General features: G+C 43.7%; 1 protein-coding gene across 1 annotated transcript in view; it reads left to right on the plus strand.

Moving 5' to 3' along the window:
• grhl2b (grainyhead-like transcription factor 2b) overlaps window positions 1–8,538 on the plus strand; it is a 153,265-nt gene extending 144,727 nt beyond the window's left edge. The window contains exons 14-16 of the mRNA XM_072570711.1: window positions 4,177–4,262; window positions 5,857–5,921; window positions 7,363–8,538. Coding sequence (XP_072426812.1) covers window positions 4,177–4,262; window positions 5,857–5,921; window positions 7,363–7,477 — 266 coding nt within the window. The 3' untranslated portion in view covers window positions 7,478–8,538. The remainder of the gene's footprint in view (window positions 1–4,176; window positions 4,263–5,856; window positions 5,922–7,362) is intronic.
• Window positions 8,539–14,804: the final 6,266 nt, after the last annotated feature.

Genomic DNA, 14,804 nt, shown 5'->3' on the forward strand with positions numbered 1-14,804 from the left:
CCCTCTAAAGCATACTCTTACTGCCTTTATACTCTTCTAAGGATTCATTCGATCTATTCTGTCTATACCTGACATATGCTTCCTTCTTTTTCTTAAGCAAACTCTCAATTTCTTTAGTCATCCAGCATTCCCTATACCTAACAGCCTTCCCTTTCACCCTGACAGGAATATACTGTTTCTGGACTCTCGTTATCTCATTTCTGAAGGCTTCCCATTTTCAGCCATCATTTACCCGTGAACTTTTGCCCTCAATCAGCTTTTGAAAGTTCTTGACTAATACCGTCAAAAGTGGGCTTTCTCCAATTTGGTCTATCTTTTTCCATTGCTATTTTAAAACTAATATGATCACTGGCCCCACAGTGGTTCCCCACTGACACCTCAGTCACATGCCCTGCCTTATTTTCCAAGGATAGGTCAAGCTGTTCTCCTTGTCTAGTAGCTACATCCACATAACCGAATCAGAAAATTTTCTTGTACACACTTAACTTTTCAAACATAGACTGGGACTGCTATAGTGTGAAGGGTTTAGATGGAGAGGAATTTGTTAAAATCCCCTACCATAACCACCCTATTATTCTTACAGAGAACTGAGATCTCCTTACAAATTTGTTTCTCAATTTCCCTCTGTGAATTAGGGTGTCTATAATACAATCCCAATAAGGTGATCACCCCTTTCTTATTTCTCAGTTCCACCCAAATAACTTCCCTGTATGTATTTCCAGGAATATCCTCCCTCAATATACCTGTAATGCTATCCCTTATCAAAAATGCCACTCCCCCTCCTCTCTTGCCTCCGTTTCTATCCTTCCTGTAGCATTTGTATCCTGGAACATTAAGCTGCCAGTCCTGGCCATCCCTGAGCCATGTTTCAGTAATTGCTATGGTGTCCCAGTCCCATGTTCCTAACCATGCCCTGAGTTCATCTGCCTTCCCTGTTAGGCCCCTTGCATTGAAATAAATGCAGTTTAATTTATCAGACCTACCTTGTTCTCTGCTTTGTTCCTGCCCGCCATGCATGTTTGACCCTCCCACCTCCCATACCCTGTCCCTCCCCCACAATGCTTCTTTCTTCATCTTACTTTCACCACCTGCCCCCACGTCTCTCTCTCTTTTCACTGTTTTTCTCCCCCTCTCTACCACTTCCCTCTCTCATAGACTCATAGAGATGTACAGTACAGAAACAGTCCCTTCGGTCCAACTCATTCATGCTAACTAGATATCCTAAATTAATCTAGTCCCATTTACCAGCACTTGGCCCATATCCCTCAACCCTTCCCATTCATGTACCCATCCAGATGCATTTTAAGTGTTGTAATTGTACCAGCCTCCACCACTTCCTCTGGCAGCTCATTCCATACATGCACCAGCCTTTACATGAAAAAGTTTCCTCTTAGGTTCTTTTATAACTTTCCCCTCTCACCCTCAACCTATGCTCTCTAGTTCTGGACTATCCCAACCCAGAAAAAAAAATTTGTCTATTTACCCTATCCATGCCCCTCATAATTTTACAAACCTCTATAAGGTCACCCCTCAGCCTCCGATGCTCCAGAGAAAACAGCCCCAGCCCATTCAGCCTCTTTCTATGCCTCAAATCCTCCAACCCTGGCAACATCCTTGAAAATCCTTTCCGAACCCTTTCACGTTTTATAACCTCCTTCCTATGGGAGGGAGACCAGAATTGCACACAATATTCCAAAACTGACCTAACCAATGTCCTGTACAGCCACAACATGACCTCCCAACTCCTCTACTCAAAGCTCATACTAAATGCCTTCATCACTATCCTATCTCCCTGTGACTCCACTTTCCTCTGCTTTCTTCACTGCTTTCTCCCTCTCTTCACCCCTGCTTGCTTCTCTTTTCCTCTCCTTCACTGCTTTCCTCCTCACTTTGCTTGATACTTGCCTCCCTTCTTTCTTTGGTTCATCCCACTGCTTTCACTTTCTCCCATCCTATCCCCCCTGCTCTCTTTGCCAATTGTCTGCCCATTTTTTTTGTTGCTTCTGACCATTCCCCGCTGCTATTCCCTGGTCTCTTCACTGCTCCCTCCCATTGACTGGTATCCACCCCAGTGTGTCCTGCCACCCAATCAGGGACCTAGTAGCTCTGGAGCCTTGCAGTTCCACTGGGTAATGGGGGTGCTGCTGAGGCAGGGAGAAGTAGGAGGATGCCAGGATCTGGAAGTGCCTTAGCATGGAAATAATATGTTTTCTGGCATAAATGGGTAGGTCCCTATGAGTGGAGGAGAAATCCCTTTGGTGGTATTGTTTAATCCATAGATGTAGTCCTTCCTTCCTGTTGCCCTGTCTTGGGGACTGGAGCCTTTGGCATACAACCAGAGGGCCATTCCTATCCTGCCATGTCCATTCTTTATTTGTTCTTGGGACATTAGAATCCTTGACCAATATTGCCAATTCCAGTTGTCCATGTGAAGGTAGTGGTGAGCCATTTTCTTGAACTGTTGCAGTTTGTGTTGTGTTGGTGTACCCACAGTGCCATTAGGAAGGCAGTTCCATTGACTTGGTGACCACCACACGTGGGTGGGGAGGGGTCGCTGTAATGCTTGCAGAATGACCACCAAATTCTGATCTACTGGTATTAATTGGGCCCTGGTAGCTTAATGGATTCACAATGCAGAGCTTCAGGTTAATGCTCTGAGGCCACAGGTTCAAATCCCACCAGGGTAGCTGATGGGATTTAAATTCCCTTAATAGGACCTGGAGTTGAAAGTTAACCTCTATAGTGATAAGGGTGATCATCCGTGGACTCTTGTAAAAACACATCTAGTTCGTTAACGTTCTTAAAAAGTATGAAAGTTCCCAAGTGGGACTAATGTGTCAGGGAGCTGTCCGGACCAGATTATCCCAGCCTCTCCCCATTCCCAGCCTCCAAGAGCCATGAGAATTCAAATTTACTTACAAGTGGCCTCATAAATGGAAGTCTATATTTCTTATTTGATCTAGTCTTTGGACCAGAACCCATCCTTCATTCTGCAGCTACATTATATTTTTATAACTGTAAAGGTTCAAAATTCAAACATCTGGACGAGGTGAAGGCTGTAATTTTGACTGACACTATGAGGCCACTTTTCAGTGTGTAGCCTGTTTAGGAAGTATGTCATTCAACCTATCGAGCTTGTCCTGCCACTGTAGATCAGGGCTGATCAGTTCCTCAACATCATTTTCCCACACTATCATATGTCTCTTAAAGTCATTAACCTCCAGCAATTTCAGTCCTCAGTCTGCTCAAACATTGAACTTTCACACTGACTGGGTGAGAGGATTTCAAAGATTCGTCACCCACTGACTGAAGAAATTCCTTGTTACCTCAGGCTTAAGTGCCCTTACCCTGCAATAATTGCCCCTGGTTCTAGAGTCATCAGCCAGGGAAAGATCCTGTCACTATCCTATCACCCTGTCATACCCTTTAAGAATGCTGTAAGCTTCAATGTCACCTCTCATTCTTTGAAATTCAAAAGACTACAAATCCAGTTTCCTCAATCTCTTCTCATAAAACAATCCCAACGGCCCAGGGATCAATCTGGCGAATCTCCGTTTCACAGTTTGTGTTTCTTGCTTGTGACCAGATGTCTCTTTCTGCGTTACGAAATCAATAAATTGGATGAATGGCTGCTGATAAACCACAGCACTTTCAAGAGAGGAGTGAGCCTGTCCTAAAGTGGGAAGAGATTAGTTTAACATAAATATTCTCCTCCTTCAATCTCATTTATGGGCTGTTACTACTGAAGCATGTCAGGGAAAAGAGAGAGAGAGAGCATTGCAGTTCAACTCGATGCTGTATTACTGAGTTGTGTAATCTCAGCCAGTCTGTGGTTAGTTTGGATGGATACTGACTGAATCCAGGGATTAAACTGTGATCAAAGGATATTCAGGCTAATTTTACAAGATTAGAGTCTTTGCTACAGAGCCTCACTTACCGGCAGTGTGCGTTGTTAATTTGGACATCTGTACCACATGATCTTCCATCAATTAGATTCAATTGGCAGAAAATGAAGGAGAGGCCATTTTTCAATTGCTGACAGGTGCTCCAGTTAGCAAGGCTTCACTCCAGGAGCAGAATTTCATCAAATTATTTATGAACTTTGAGTTTTTTGCACTGTGACACTGAGATAAACATACAAGTGTCATTTTAACATTGAAACATTTGTGTTTCTAGTCCTGCTGTATGTCCGGAAAGAGTCAGACGAAGTGTTTGATGCTTTGATGCTGAAGTCTCCGACTATGAAGGGACTGATGGATGCAGTAAGTTGGTAGTTTTGTGTTTATTTTGAAATCGGGGAGCTGCTCAATTCCCAAGTGTAGAGTGCCCCAGTGCAGGCAGTGAGATGCATGTTGGCGTAACTAATGTCAGCTGCTTCTGCACTGAGGGCAAAAGTAGAAAGAGGTGAGTGTATGACTGTGGTTTTAAACTCCTCATCTGGAGAGAACAATGTGTAGAAGGAGCTGAAATTGGCCTGTCTTGGCTTACGGGCTTTTACTGAACTACAGTCACTGACCTCAGTTGCTCTCTGCACCATTTTATCTTTCTTCATTTTCAAGACAGCCAAGGTTTCCACTACAGGAATGATTGTAAAGTCAAAGATCTTGCCTGATAATGCTTTGGTGGTAATCAAAGGTCCGCTATAATGTTGTACTATTTGGAGCCCAGCAGCAGGACTACATGAGGGAGAGGCTGAGTTACCTTAAAAATGTCTTGTCAGCACTCTGTGTGTGACCAAAGGAGTCCTCCATACCCACAGGCCGGGTCCCATACCCACAGGCCGGGTCCCATACCCACAGGCCGGGTCCCATACCCACAGGCCAGGTTCCAGAGAGTCCCTGGACTTCCCAGCCTTTCCTGATTCTTTGAATAGCTGTATCACACTTCCTTCTTCCATCACTCTCTTTGTCCCACCAGATCAGTTCTGTGGGATGGCATTCTGACAGTTTCCCATCCTCCCACATTCCCATTCATAGCTCCAGTGGTCTCTGACTGGGGAATGGGTGGGATTCCAGAAGCTTTACAGAGATATACTACATGGAAATGGCCCTTCAACCCAACCAGTCCATGCTGACTATATTCCCAAATTAAGCTGGTTCCACTTGCCTGCATTTGGTCCCTATCCCTCCAAACCTTTTCTATTTATGTACTTACCCAAATGTCTTTTAAATGCTGCAACTGTACCTGCATCCCACCACCTCTTCTCACAGTCCATTCCACACACGACTCACTCTGTGTAAAATAAGTTGTCCCTTTTAAAATCTTTCTCCTCTCACCTTGAAAATATGCTCCCTAGTTTTGAACTCTCCCACCCTAGGGAAAGGACTCTTGTCAATCACCTTGTCTATGCCCCCTGTGATTTTATAAATCTCAAAAAGGTCACCCCTCAACCTCCTACACTCCAGTGAGAAAAGTCCCAGTATTTCCAGCCTATTTTTATAACTCAAACCCTCCGTCCCCAGTTAACACAAGGCTTGATCATTAAGACCCATCCCACCCACTCTCTAACCCAACTTCAATATCAGGTCCTGTGCATGAACTGCTAAGTAAGTTTAGCTCACCATTTCTCTGTTAGATTGCTAAATGATTAAGAAGTATAAGAAGAAAGCTATGAAAATAGAGGACACTGCTCTCCACTCAGAAGTGGTTGGGAGTAAGATTTGTTGTATTTAAGTGTTGAAACTTCCTTGGAATTTTTTCATTTTCCTGCTGGACCCAGGAGACAAGCTGTCCATTTTGGAAAGAATTCAGTATATTTTACTTTCAAAGGCACTAATCTTCGAAGTGAACAGCTTGACCTAAAGAATTAATTAACAAACAATGTTAATTGTACCTCCTTTGTCTTTGCATTGCTAGTTATCGGACAAGTATGGATTTCCACCAGAAAAGATTGGAAAGATTTACAAGAAAAGTAAAAAAGGGTAAGGAACACTTAAATCCAAAATGGCAACCAGTAAGGTGGGAGGAAACTTGAATGTCTTGATGATCAAAAGCAAGAATTTAAACTAACAACTAACAGCATTCTCTTACCTAATTACTGTTCTGGAATAAATCACAGGTTCAAGAAATCAGCGGCATCATTTGCCAAGCAGGAATTTGGCAATGATTTCCTGGATGTTTTCTGTATTAAAATCTGAGAGGTTATAGATAATTGCCATACATGAACCCCATCACAAAGATACAGAAACATGGGATTATCTATTTTGAATTAGCCTTCAATGATCCTACAGAGGACAGTGGCAATATAATTTGCCACAATTTATTTTTAAGTTGGATTTGGTGAGCCTAGGGTATGTCACACTGAATTGAAGCTTTGCTGCAGAGATTTATTTCCCAAGTCACTTTACTGTCACAGTCTGTTCTTCTATAACACGATGGTTGCATTCTTATGCAACCCTGCATTATAGAAAAACTGTGCTTTAGAAACAGCGCCTAAAGTGTTGGCGATGTAATCCTGTTACAGCCAACACATTTTAAAAGTTTGCGCTGTCGAAACAGTGTCCCCAATTTGTCAATCACGTTACAATGGATTTGCTTTGATGAAACGCATTTTATAACAGAATGACCTGTACTTCTTGAGTGATGTGCTCTAATACACTGACCCATTGTGGCAGCTTTACACTGGTTCACTATTAGCAGCTAGTGGTAGAAGCTCATCTGATAGTCCATTTGCTCTAATGTTGCTGAAGTGATTGGGGATGCTTTTTATACCTTATAAATTTACAGAGGAAAAATTGTATTGAAGCTAAAAAGCTTACAAAGCACTACACAAAAATAAATGTAATTTTCCTTTCATGGGAGGGAGCGTCACTGGTGAGGTTGGCGTTTATTGACCTTGGGGTGAGGTTGGTGGATTTCCTTCCTTTAAAGAACACTGATGAACCAGATGGATTTTTACAACAGTCGATGAGAGTCAAGGTCACTGAGACTACTTATAGACATTCTCTACTCAACCCGTTCAGAAATGTTACTGTGCCCCTCTAGAGCAGGTGGAACCTGAACTCTGATCTGCTGGTGCAGAGGTAGGGACAGTATCACATGTCACAAGGGGACCACAAAATAGAACATAGACATTTACTAATGGACCTATTCAGCTAATCTAAACGATAATATCGAATTTGAAGTCCATTGGCAGCTATGGTGGGATTTGAACCCATATCTTCAGAGCATTGGCTTTGGCCTCAGGATGACATACCATTGGCATTACTATAGGAGGTAGTGGTGGTAACGGGGGTAGTAATAGCAATGGTATTTTATAAAGAGATGCTTTGGCCTTGCATGCAGAATGAGCATTGGATGGGTTAGAAATGGAAATGAAAGAGGTTTTCTTTTGAATATTAACCTTTTTTTCCATCATCCTAGAATTTTGGTGAATATGGATGACAACATCATTGAACACTACTCCAATGAAGATACTTTCATCCTCAACATTGAAAATCTGGGTGAAAGCTTCAAAGTCACACTGACTGAAATTTAACAGGGTTTTGAAATCCACCGACAGACAATCCTTCTTCGAGAGATGAATCACAATTTGACAATCTTGGAGACCTAAACGTGACCACTGGCCAGCTATGAATGACTGATGAAGAGGAGTTTGCTTCAATCAAGTGGACGTACTTCAGAAATCGATGAAGCATAAGTGGCATTTCTTCCCACGTTTTACTTCATATATAAATATTGACTATTTTTATGGAACTAAATTATCATCACAAAGACTTCAGAATAAGCAAAATCGTGATAGTACCTGGATGGCAAAATTTTAGCTATTAACTGGATGTTTGATACAATGCTGCCTGGTAACGCCCTCTCTTACTCTGTCATGCTGATAGGCAGTTCCAGTTTAATCACATACTGGTTTATCGACACTAGATGCATCCAGCAACACCTCAGAACACAGGATTGTGAAATGAAAAAGTAATGCTTACTCCAACAGGAGAGCAATAAGATATGTTCCATTGCCTTTTACAGTAATTATGGGAACTTCTCCAAATGATTGCATTTTAGTCAAATGCATATGTGATGAAATTGGCATTCACCCAACACTCCAGGCCGCACAGAGATATCTGTGTTTTTACTTGGGTTCTTTAGGTAGCTTTGATGACCAGTAACAACATCTTTAGTAGAACTTGACACTAACTTGAAATAGAAATAGCATATATAATTGTAAAAATGTCTATAATGTGCAATATAAATTTTACATAAGGCATGTTTACTGCCATTATGCTTTGGGTTGAGGGTTTTCATGGTACAGTAGTTGTGTATTTTTATTTTTTAATATAAAACCTGTTTCCTTCTTGTCTATATAATTAAGTTTGAAAGACATCTTGAGATTATACACAGTGACTGTATAAACTACTCTCCGGGCTATTTAAAGGACTTGGGAAACTTGAACGTTTTTACAAATTGTGAAAAAAAAACTGTAGACAAGGTAATATTTTTGGAAATGGGATTCGGGGTCTTTTCAGACTATAAAAAGACAGTTGTATTTTATTTTTTGTACATTTTTTTTAAAAAGCAAAATAAACTTCCAAATGTAAATAGATGTGTATACTTTTTCTACATTGGGAGAGGTAATCGTAAAGAAGACCAATCCTAACCTCCCTGGATGACTGTATAGATACTTAGATTCAGAAGTTCAAACAACAGCTAATTATTCACTCCTCGTCACCTTTTCCTTGCACTCTGTAGCCACTACCCCTCTGCCACTTCTGCTCCTTGTATCCTCCTCTTGTTCCCCTCACTTCTCATCTTAACCTTCATTTTCTCTCCATCCCCTTCCTACTTCCCTAGCTCATTTGTATAGAATCGAATTCCTACAGTGTGAAACTGTCCCTTCAGCCCAACAAGTCCACACTGACCTTCTGAAGAATAACCTACCCAGACCTATTCCCCTACCTTCTATTTACGCCTGAGTAATGCACCTAACGTACACATCCCTGAACACTACAGGCAATTTAGCATGGCCAGTTCACCTGATCTGCACAGCTTCGGACTTTGGATGGAAACCCAGAGCAAACCCACGCAGACACGGGGCGAATGTGCAAACTCCACACAGTTGCCTGATGCTGGAATTGAACCTGGGTCCCTACCACTGAGAGGCAGTAGTGCTTACCACTGAGGCACCATGCCACTGTAACCTTCTTCATTCCTTCCTGTTTTCCTCCCCACTCTCCTCACCTCCTCCAATTGCTTTTACCCCTTGTCCACCATCACTTTGTTTCTCTTACATTGGTCTTCGCTGATTCTCCCTCACTGCTCTCTTCTCCCATCTCACACCTTTCTGTTTTTGTCAAGTTTGAAAGCTGAAACATTGTCGCATAGCAGTGCTGTCTCTTAGCTCACTGAACATTGCCACTGTTTACCCTAATCAAAACTGCATATGCATTCAAAAAGGTCATTTAAATGAAGCCAGTACTGTTATGTAAATGTGAAATGACCAGTTCATTTCAAAAGCACCTCTGCTGTGTTCTGACTTAGACATTTCTTTTAACCCTTTGATTGAAAAGTATTCTCTGAGCTGACTGTACATACTTCAGAAATCTTAGACTGATTAGCACCACCTACAGAGTAGTGAATGACTGGGATTCTGTACTCCAGAGAGTTGTGGAGGCTAGATCACGGAAAGTATTTAAGGAGCTGGTAAATAGATACTTGAAATATCGAGGAGTTGAGGATTATAGGACCTGGCTCAAGAAAGGAATTGTGGCCTGGGTTAGATCTTCCATGATCGTGTTAAGTGGTGTGGCAGGTTTGAGAAGTTAAATGCCATGCCCTAGTTCCTATTTATCATCTTATGATATGAATCTCTGCTCCAGCCGAACCATTTTAGCCATTGGACATAGTACAAAATCAGGCATTTTGTATGAATGATGCCTGAAAATGATTTGGTTCAAGTATTTCCTTAACGTGTTCTTCTTACTTTAACTTTTTGTTCAAAACAATAAAACTTCACGTTCTCATGATCCTGTAGAAAACTAGGCGTTTGCTTTGGGGATAGATATTTGGACATAATATTGGAAGCTCAAGGAAGGAGAGTCAAGAAATGAGAACACACTGGCTGTGGAGGATACACCGAGAGCTGGAGATTGGGAGGAAGTCATTGGCCTGAAGGATAAAGAGAGTTAAAGAAGATGTAAAATGTGGTAAGAATGTTAAAGGTGCAGATAGTCAAATAAGGCAGTTTCTGGTAACTGTGGTTTCAATTTTTAATAGGGGTTTGGTCCAGGAGTGGGGGAGGGGTGTTGAGTGGTCAAGCTGAGTCTGATGGAGAGGGAGATCTACTCCAGCGGCTGACTCAAGGGAAGGGAAGGTTAGGTCTGGAACAAGGGGGTGTGTTGGTCTCTGGGAGGAGTGGAGTGTGTTGGGTCCCCTGAGTCAAGTCCTGAGGGAATCAGTGTGTTGGTCCCTGGAGGGATGTTGGGTCTGGGTCAGGGTCAGGGTCAGGGTCAGGGTCAGGTGTAAATGTGCATGGTGCAGTTGCGGGTATGTGAGATAAATATGAGGTCACTTTAATACTCGAGTTAATGTTTCATGAATAATTATTTTACTTTAAGTTAGTCTAAAAGTGTCCGATTTTTATGGATACTTTCGGAGGGATCAAGGGTTAGAGGAATTGCCCAGTGGAAAATTCAGTTTCCTATCCCATGGAACTTTTAAAAAAATTCTTTCATTTATGGGATGCGGGCTACTCCAGCATTTATTGCCCATCCCAATGGACAGCTCCGAGCCAACCACATTACTGTGGGTCTGGAGTCATATGTAGTCCAAACCAGCTAAGGATGACCGTTTCCTTCCCTAGAGGATATCTGTGAACCAAGTGAGTTTTTCAAACAATCAACAAGGATTTCATGGTCATTATTAGATTCTTAATTCCAGATTTTTAAAATTCAAATTCCACCTGGGACTTGAACTCCGATTCCCCGAACATGAACAGTCCAGTGATAATACCACGAGGGATTCAGCAAAAGTTTCCATGTGCACCGCCCAACTACACTGGAAGAATGATCATTTGGCCATTAGCACATGAGCTGGCTTTGGCTAATTTAGTACAGTTTAAGGCTACGGAGACTCTCCTGAAGGATTCTTGTGGCACTGTGATAGTGTCCCTACCTCTGAGCTGTAAGTTCTGGGTTCAAGTCCAAACTGCCCAGGCGATTTATTAAAACATCTAAAAAGACTAATTAAAACTACAAAGGACCATTTAGTATCTTAAACTATAACATTTGAAAGTATACAATCATTTTAAAACGACAGAGGTTGAGCACTCAATTTCAATAAATCGTGATTCTTAAAATTTGCTTTTCTGACATGATAAAGAAAGACTGATTATCCATCTCAGTAATTAAGTTCTGGGCAGCAGGTGCCCAGGGTTACACTTTGTAACCTGCCATCGATGAAAGCAGATTAATAACGATTTGAAAGCCTAAACCCACTTCAAGCTGCAGTTATTTTAGCTGCAGGTGGATGTGAGAGTCAGCCTTCCTGACTAGTAAACCAGTGAGGGCAGCCCGTCAGATTTTTTTCTGGGGCCCAAATCTGCACAAATTTGGCCAAGGGACTCCAACCCAGGCAGGAACACAGCCTTTGAGAGCTGCCACTGCCCCTCATTTCTGACACCCCTCTCCCTGCAAGCCTCATCCCAGAAAGAGTTCATATTGGGGATTTGCTGGCCTGGTACCAGTCATGGCTTCTGCTGTGGCCCTGCTGAGTTCTGCTGATGCCAGCCTCTGATTAGGAGGCGCAGACATCACTGTCCCATGAAGTGATCCCACTGAGTGAGGTTATCCAATTGCTCAATCAGGCTGGCTAGCTCATTCCTGATGGATGGGTGCATGCGGCCAAAATCTGAGGATAAATTTGAAAATCCTGGCCATTGTTTGGGATCGCCAGGGAACAACATGTGACAGGCTCATTTCTGAGCCTGTTCCCCATACCCACCCTGTAGAACCAAGGAGTACAACGTGATGTAGTGAAGGGGGAGGGAGCAGAAAACTTATTGAGGACAATTTAGTGACCTGGATGACAATGCATTATTCCATGATCTATAAATTGCACTATTTTGACCTTATATCAGTGTGTTTGAGTATCTGCCAATGTAAGTGTGCCAGGATGATACCTAACTCAATGTCCATGCAGGATGTACCATGGATCGGTGTCTGTGTTGAGAATCTACTGCAGCATCTGGAGGCAAGAGGAACAGTCTGTGTACAGGGCTGTGAGTTCTAACACCATTGGCCCTCACAATCAGCCATCACTATTTTGACTTGGCCTCAGCATCCAAAAGTGTTGATGTGAATGAGCTGGTCAGTGCTGTCTGGGGCAGCATGATGTACAGCAACAAGAAGCCAACAGAATCTGAGATCACCAGTGTTCAGGGACCCCCCAAGGTCTGCATGGTACCAGTGTCTGTGTATAATGTTTGTGCCTTCTATAAGGCTTCACATTGGTGGGTCTTGCAGCCCCTTCCCTCAAAAGTCAAGGTACGTCTCCAGCCCACTCTGCGTGCGGCCGCAGCCATTTTCTTCTCTATTGTGTAATTTTGATTTTCATCATGAAGGAAGGAGATTGGAAGCCACAGGCCAAATTTTCATTTTCTCCATCTCACTTATTGGTTAGGCCTTGAACATCCAGATCTGTTTCCTTTTGGTCTTTTCTGTGAACTCCATAGGCTTCACCCCTCCGTACCTCCTCACCTAAGCTCTACCCAACAAGAGCCTCTACCTGCCCACCCTCTGCACTCCTCCCTCCCCAGAAGCTCCTGATATATGAGGTAACCATGCCAAATGCACTTCCTGCTCCCACCCCTCCCCTCCACCCTTTAAAGCCAGGGTGTTCCTGACCGTAGACAAATTTCCTTCCTGCATGACTTCTTTTCCATCATGCTTTACTATATTCCCCTCTTTGCAGATACTATTGCACCTCCACCCCTCACAGTTGCCATTCTCCCTTCCAGCCACCTGTCGTCCCTGATCCTGAAGAATAAATACAGAGTCTCTCTCCTGTAACCGTGGACCCACATGAACCCCCCCCAACTCACTTAAGTTTCTGCGGACAGCCCTGATGAATTGATTGACTGTGACCCATGGTTGAATGACCTAACTGGATAGCCCTGGATGAGAAGTGCCCAGCATGGTGGCTCAATGATTAGCACTGCTGCCTCACAGTACCAGGGATCCAGGTTCGATTCCAGCTTCAGGCAACTGTCAGTGTGAAGTTTGCACGTTCTCCCTGTGTCTGCATGGAGATACAGCTCTGGGTGCTCCAACTTCCTCCCAATGAGCAAAGATATGCAAGTTAAGTGGATTGGCCATGCTAAATTGTCCAATGATGTGCAGGCTAGGTGAGTTAGCCATGGGAAATAGGATACAAGGTATAAGTTTGGATCTGGGTGGGATGCTCTCTGGATACACTCAATGAGTCAAATGGCCTGCTTCCACACTCGAGGATTGTCTCCCAGACAATGGCTGCACATCTCCCTGATCGTGTCAGCACTTTCCCCTGGATTTGCTGCTGTGGAGCCACATAATTAACTGTGACTCACTCCCCAGAGAGCAGAAGCATGGACTCACAGCTGAGAAAATCCCAATTGGATGAACAATCATGGACTAATATCAGAGGCTGACCTTGACTTACTGAGGCAGGACCCCCTGAGTGACAGATGCCTTTATAGACTTGGGTGAGCACTATTCCCCTAAGACTTTGAGAGACGGCTGCTTGCTTGTTGCACATGCAGTGTGCTCGCCACATAAGCTGCTGGCTGACGGTGCATGTTTGAGATTGATGGAGCATGGTGCTGTTGGCTTTGATAGCTCTCCAAGGTTCATCTTGCATTCCCTTTTTGCAGCTCTTATAAATTCCTCTGTATCTCTTTGCTGTTTGTTCGTCCATGCAGTCCATGGGATCACTACTGACCACTTCATTTATTCAAGTTACACCAGGTGCCAGTATCCAGTGAGGTGCTGGTTTCTCAGTCTTCCTAATGTGTTAATAAGCCTGGTATGTGTATCACCTAGGCAAAAGGAGATCAGAGTCAAGATTAGAGTGGTGCTGGAAAAGCACAGCAGGCCAGGCGGCATCCGAGGAGCAGGAAAATCAACATTTCGGGCAAAAGCCCTTAATCAGGAATGAGGCAGGGAGCCTCTTGGGAGGAGAGATAAATGGGAGGGGCTGGGGCTGGGGCTGGGGCTGGGGCTGGGGCTGGGAGAAGGCAGCTGAGAATGCAATAGGTGGATGGAGGTGGGGATGAAGGTGATAGGTCGGAGACAAGGGTGGAGCGGATAGGTGGGAAGGAAGATTGACAGGTAGGGCAGGTCATGAGGGTGGTGCTGAGATGGCAGGTTGGAACTGGGGTAATATGGGGGGAGAGGAAATGAGGAAACTGGTAAAATCCATATTGATGCCCTGGGGTTGAAGTGTTCCGAGGTGGAAGATGAGGCGTTCTTCTTCCTGGCATCGGGTGGTGAGGGAGTGGCAGTGGAGGCGGCCCAGGACCTGCATGTCCTTGGCAGAGTGAGAGGGGAAGTTGAAATGTTTGGCCAGGGGGCGGTGGGGTTGATTGGTGCGGGTGTCCTGGAGATGGTTCCTTAAGCACTCTGCAAGAAGGCGTCCAGTCTCCCCAATGTAAAGGAGACCACATCGTGAGCAGCAGATACAATAAATGACGTTAGTGGATGTACAGGTAAAACTTTGCCTTTCTCTTGTGCACACTACTCAGTTCAACACTGAATCATGTTAAGTGCCACAAAATGCTTTCTGAGCATCTGTTTTAACACGTCTGCCAAAATCAAAAATAGAAAAGGAACTGT

The sequence above is a fragment of the Chiloscyllium punctatum genome, chromosome 5, assembly GCF_047496795.1.
Source record: "Chiloscyllium punctatum isolate Juve2018m chromosome 5, sChiPun1.3, whole genome shotgun sequence".
NCBI lineage: Eukaryota > Metazoa > Chordata > Chondrichthyes > Orectolobiformes > Hemiscylliidae > Chiloscyllium > Chiloscyllium punctatum.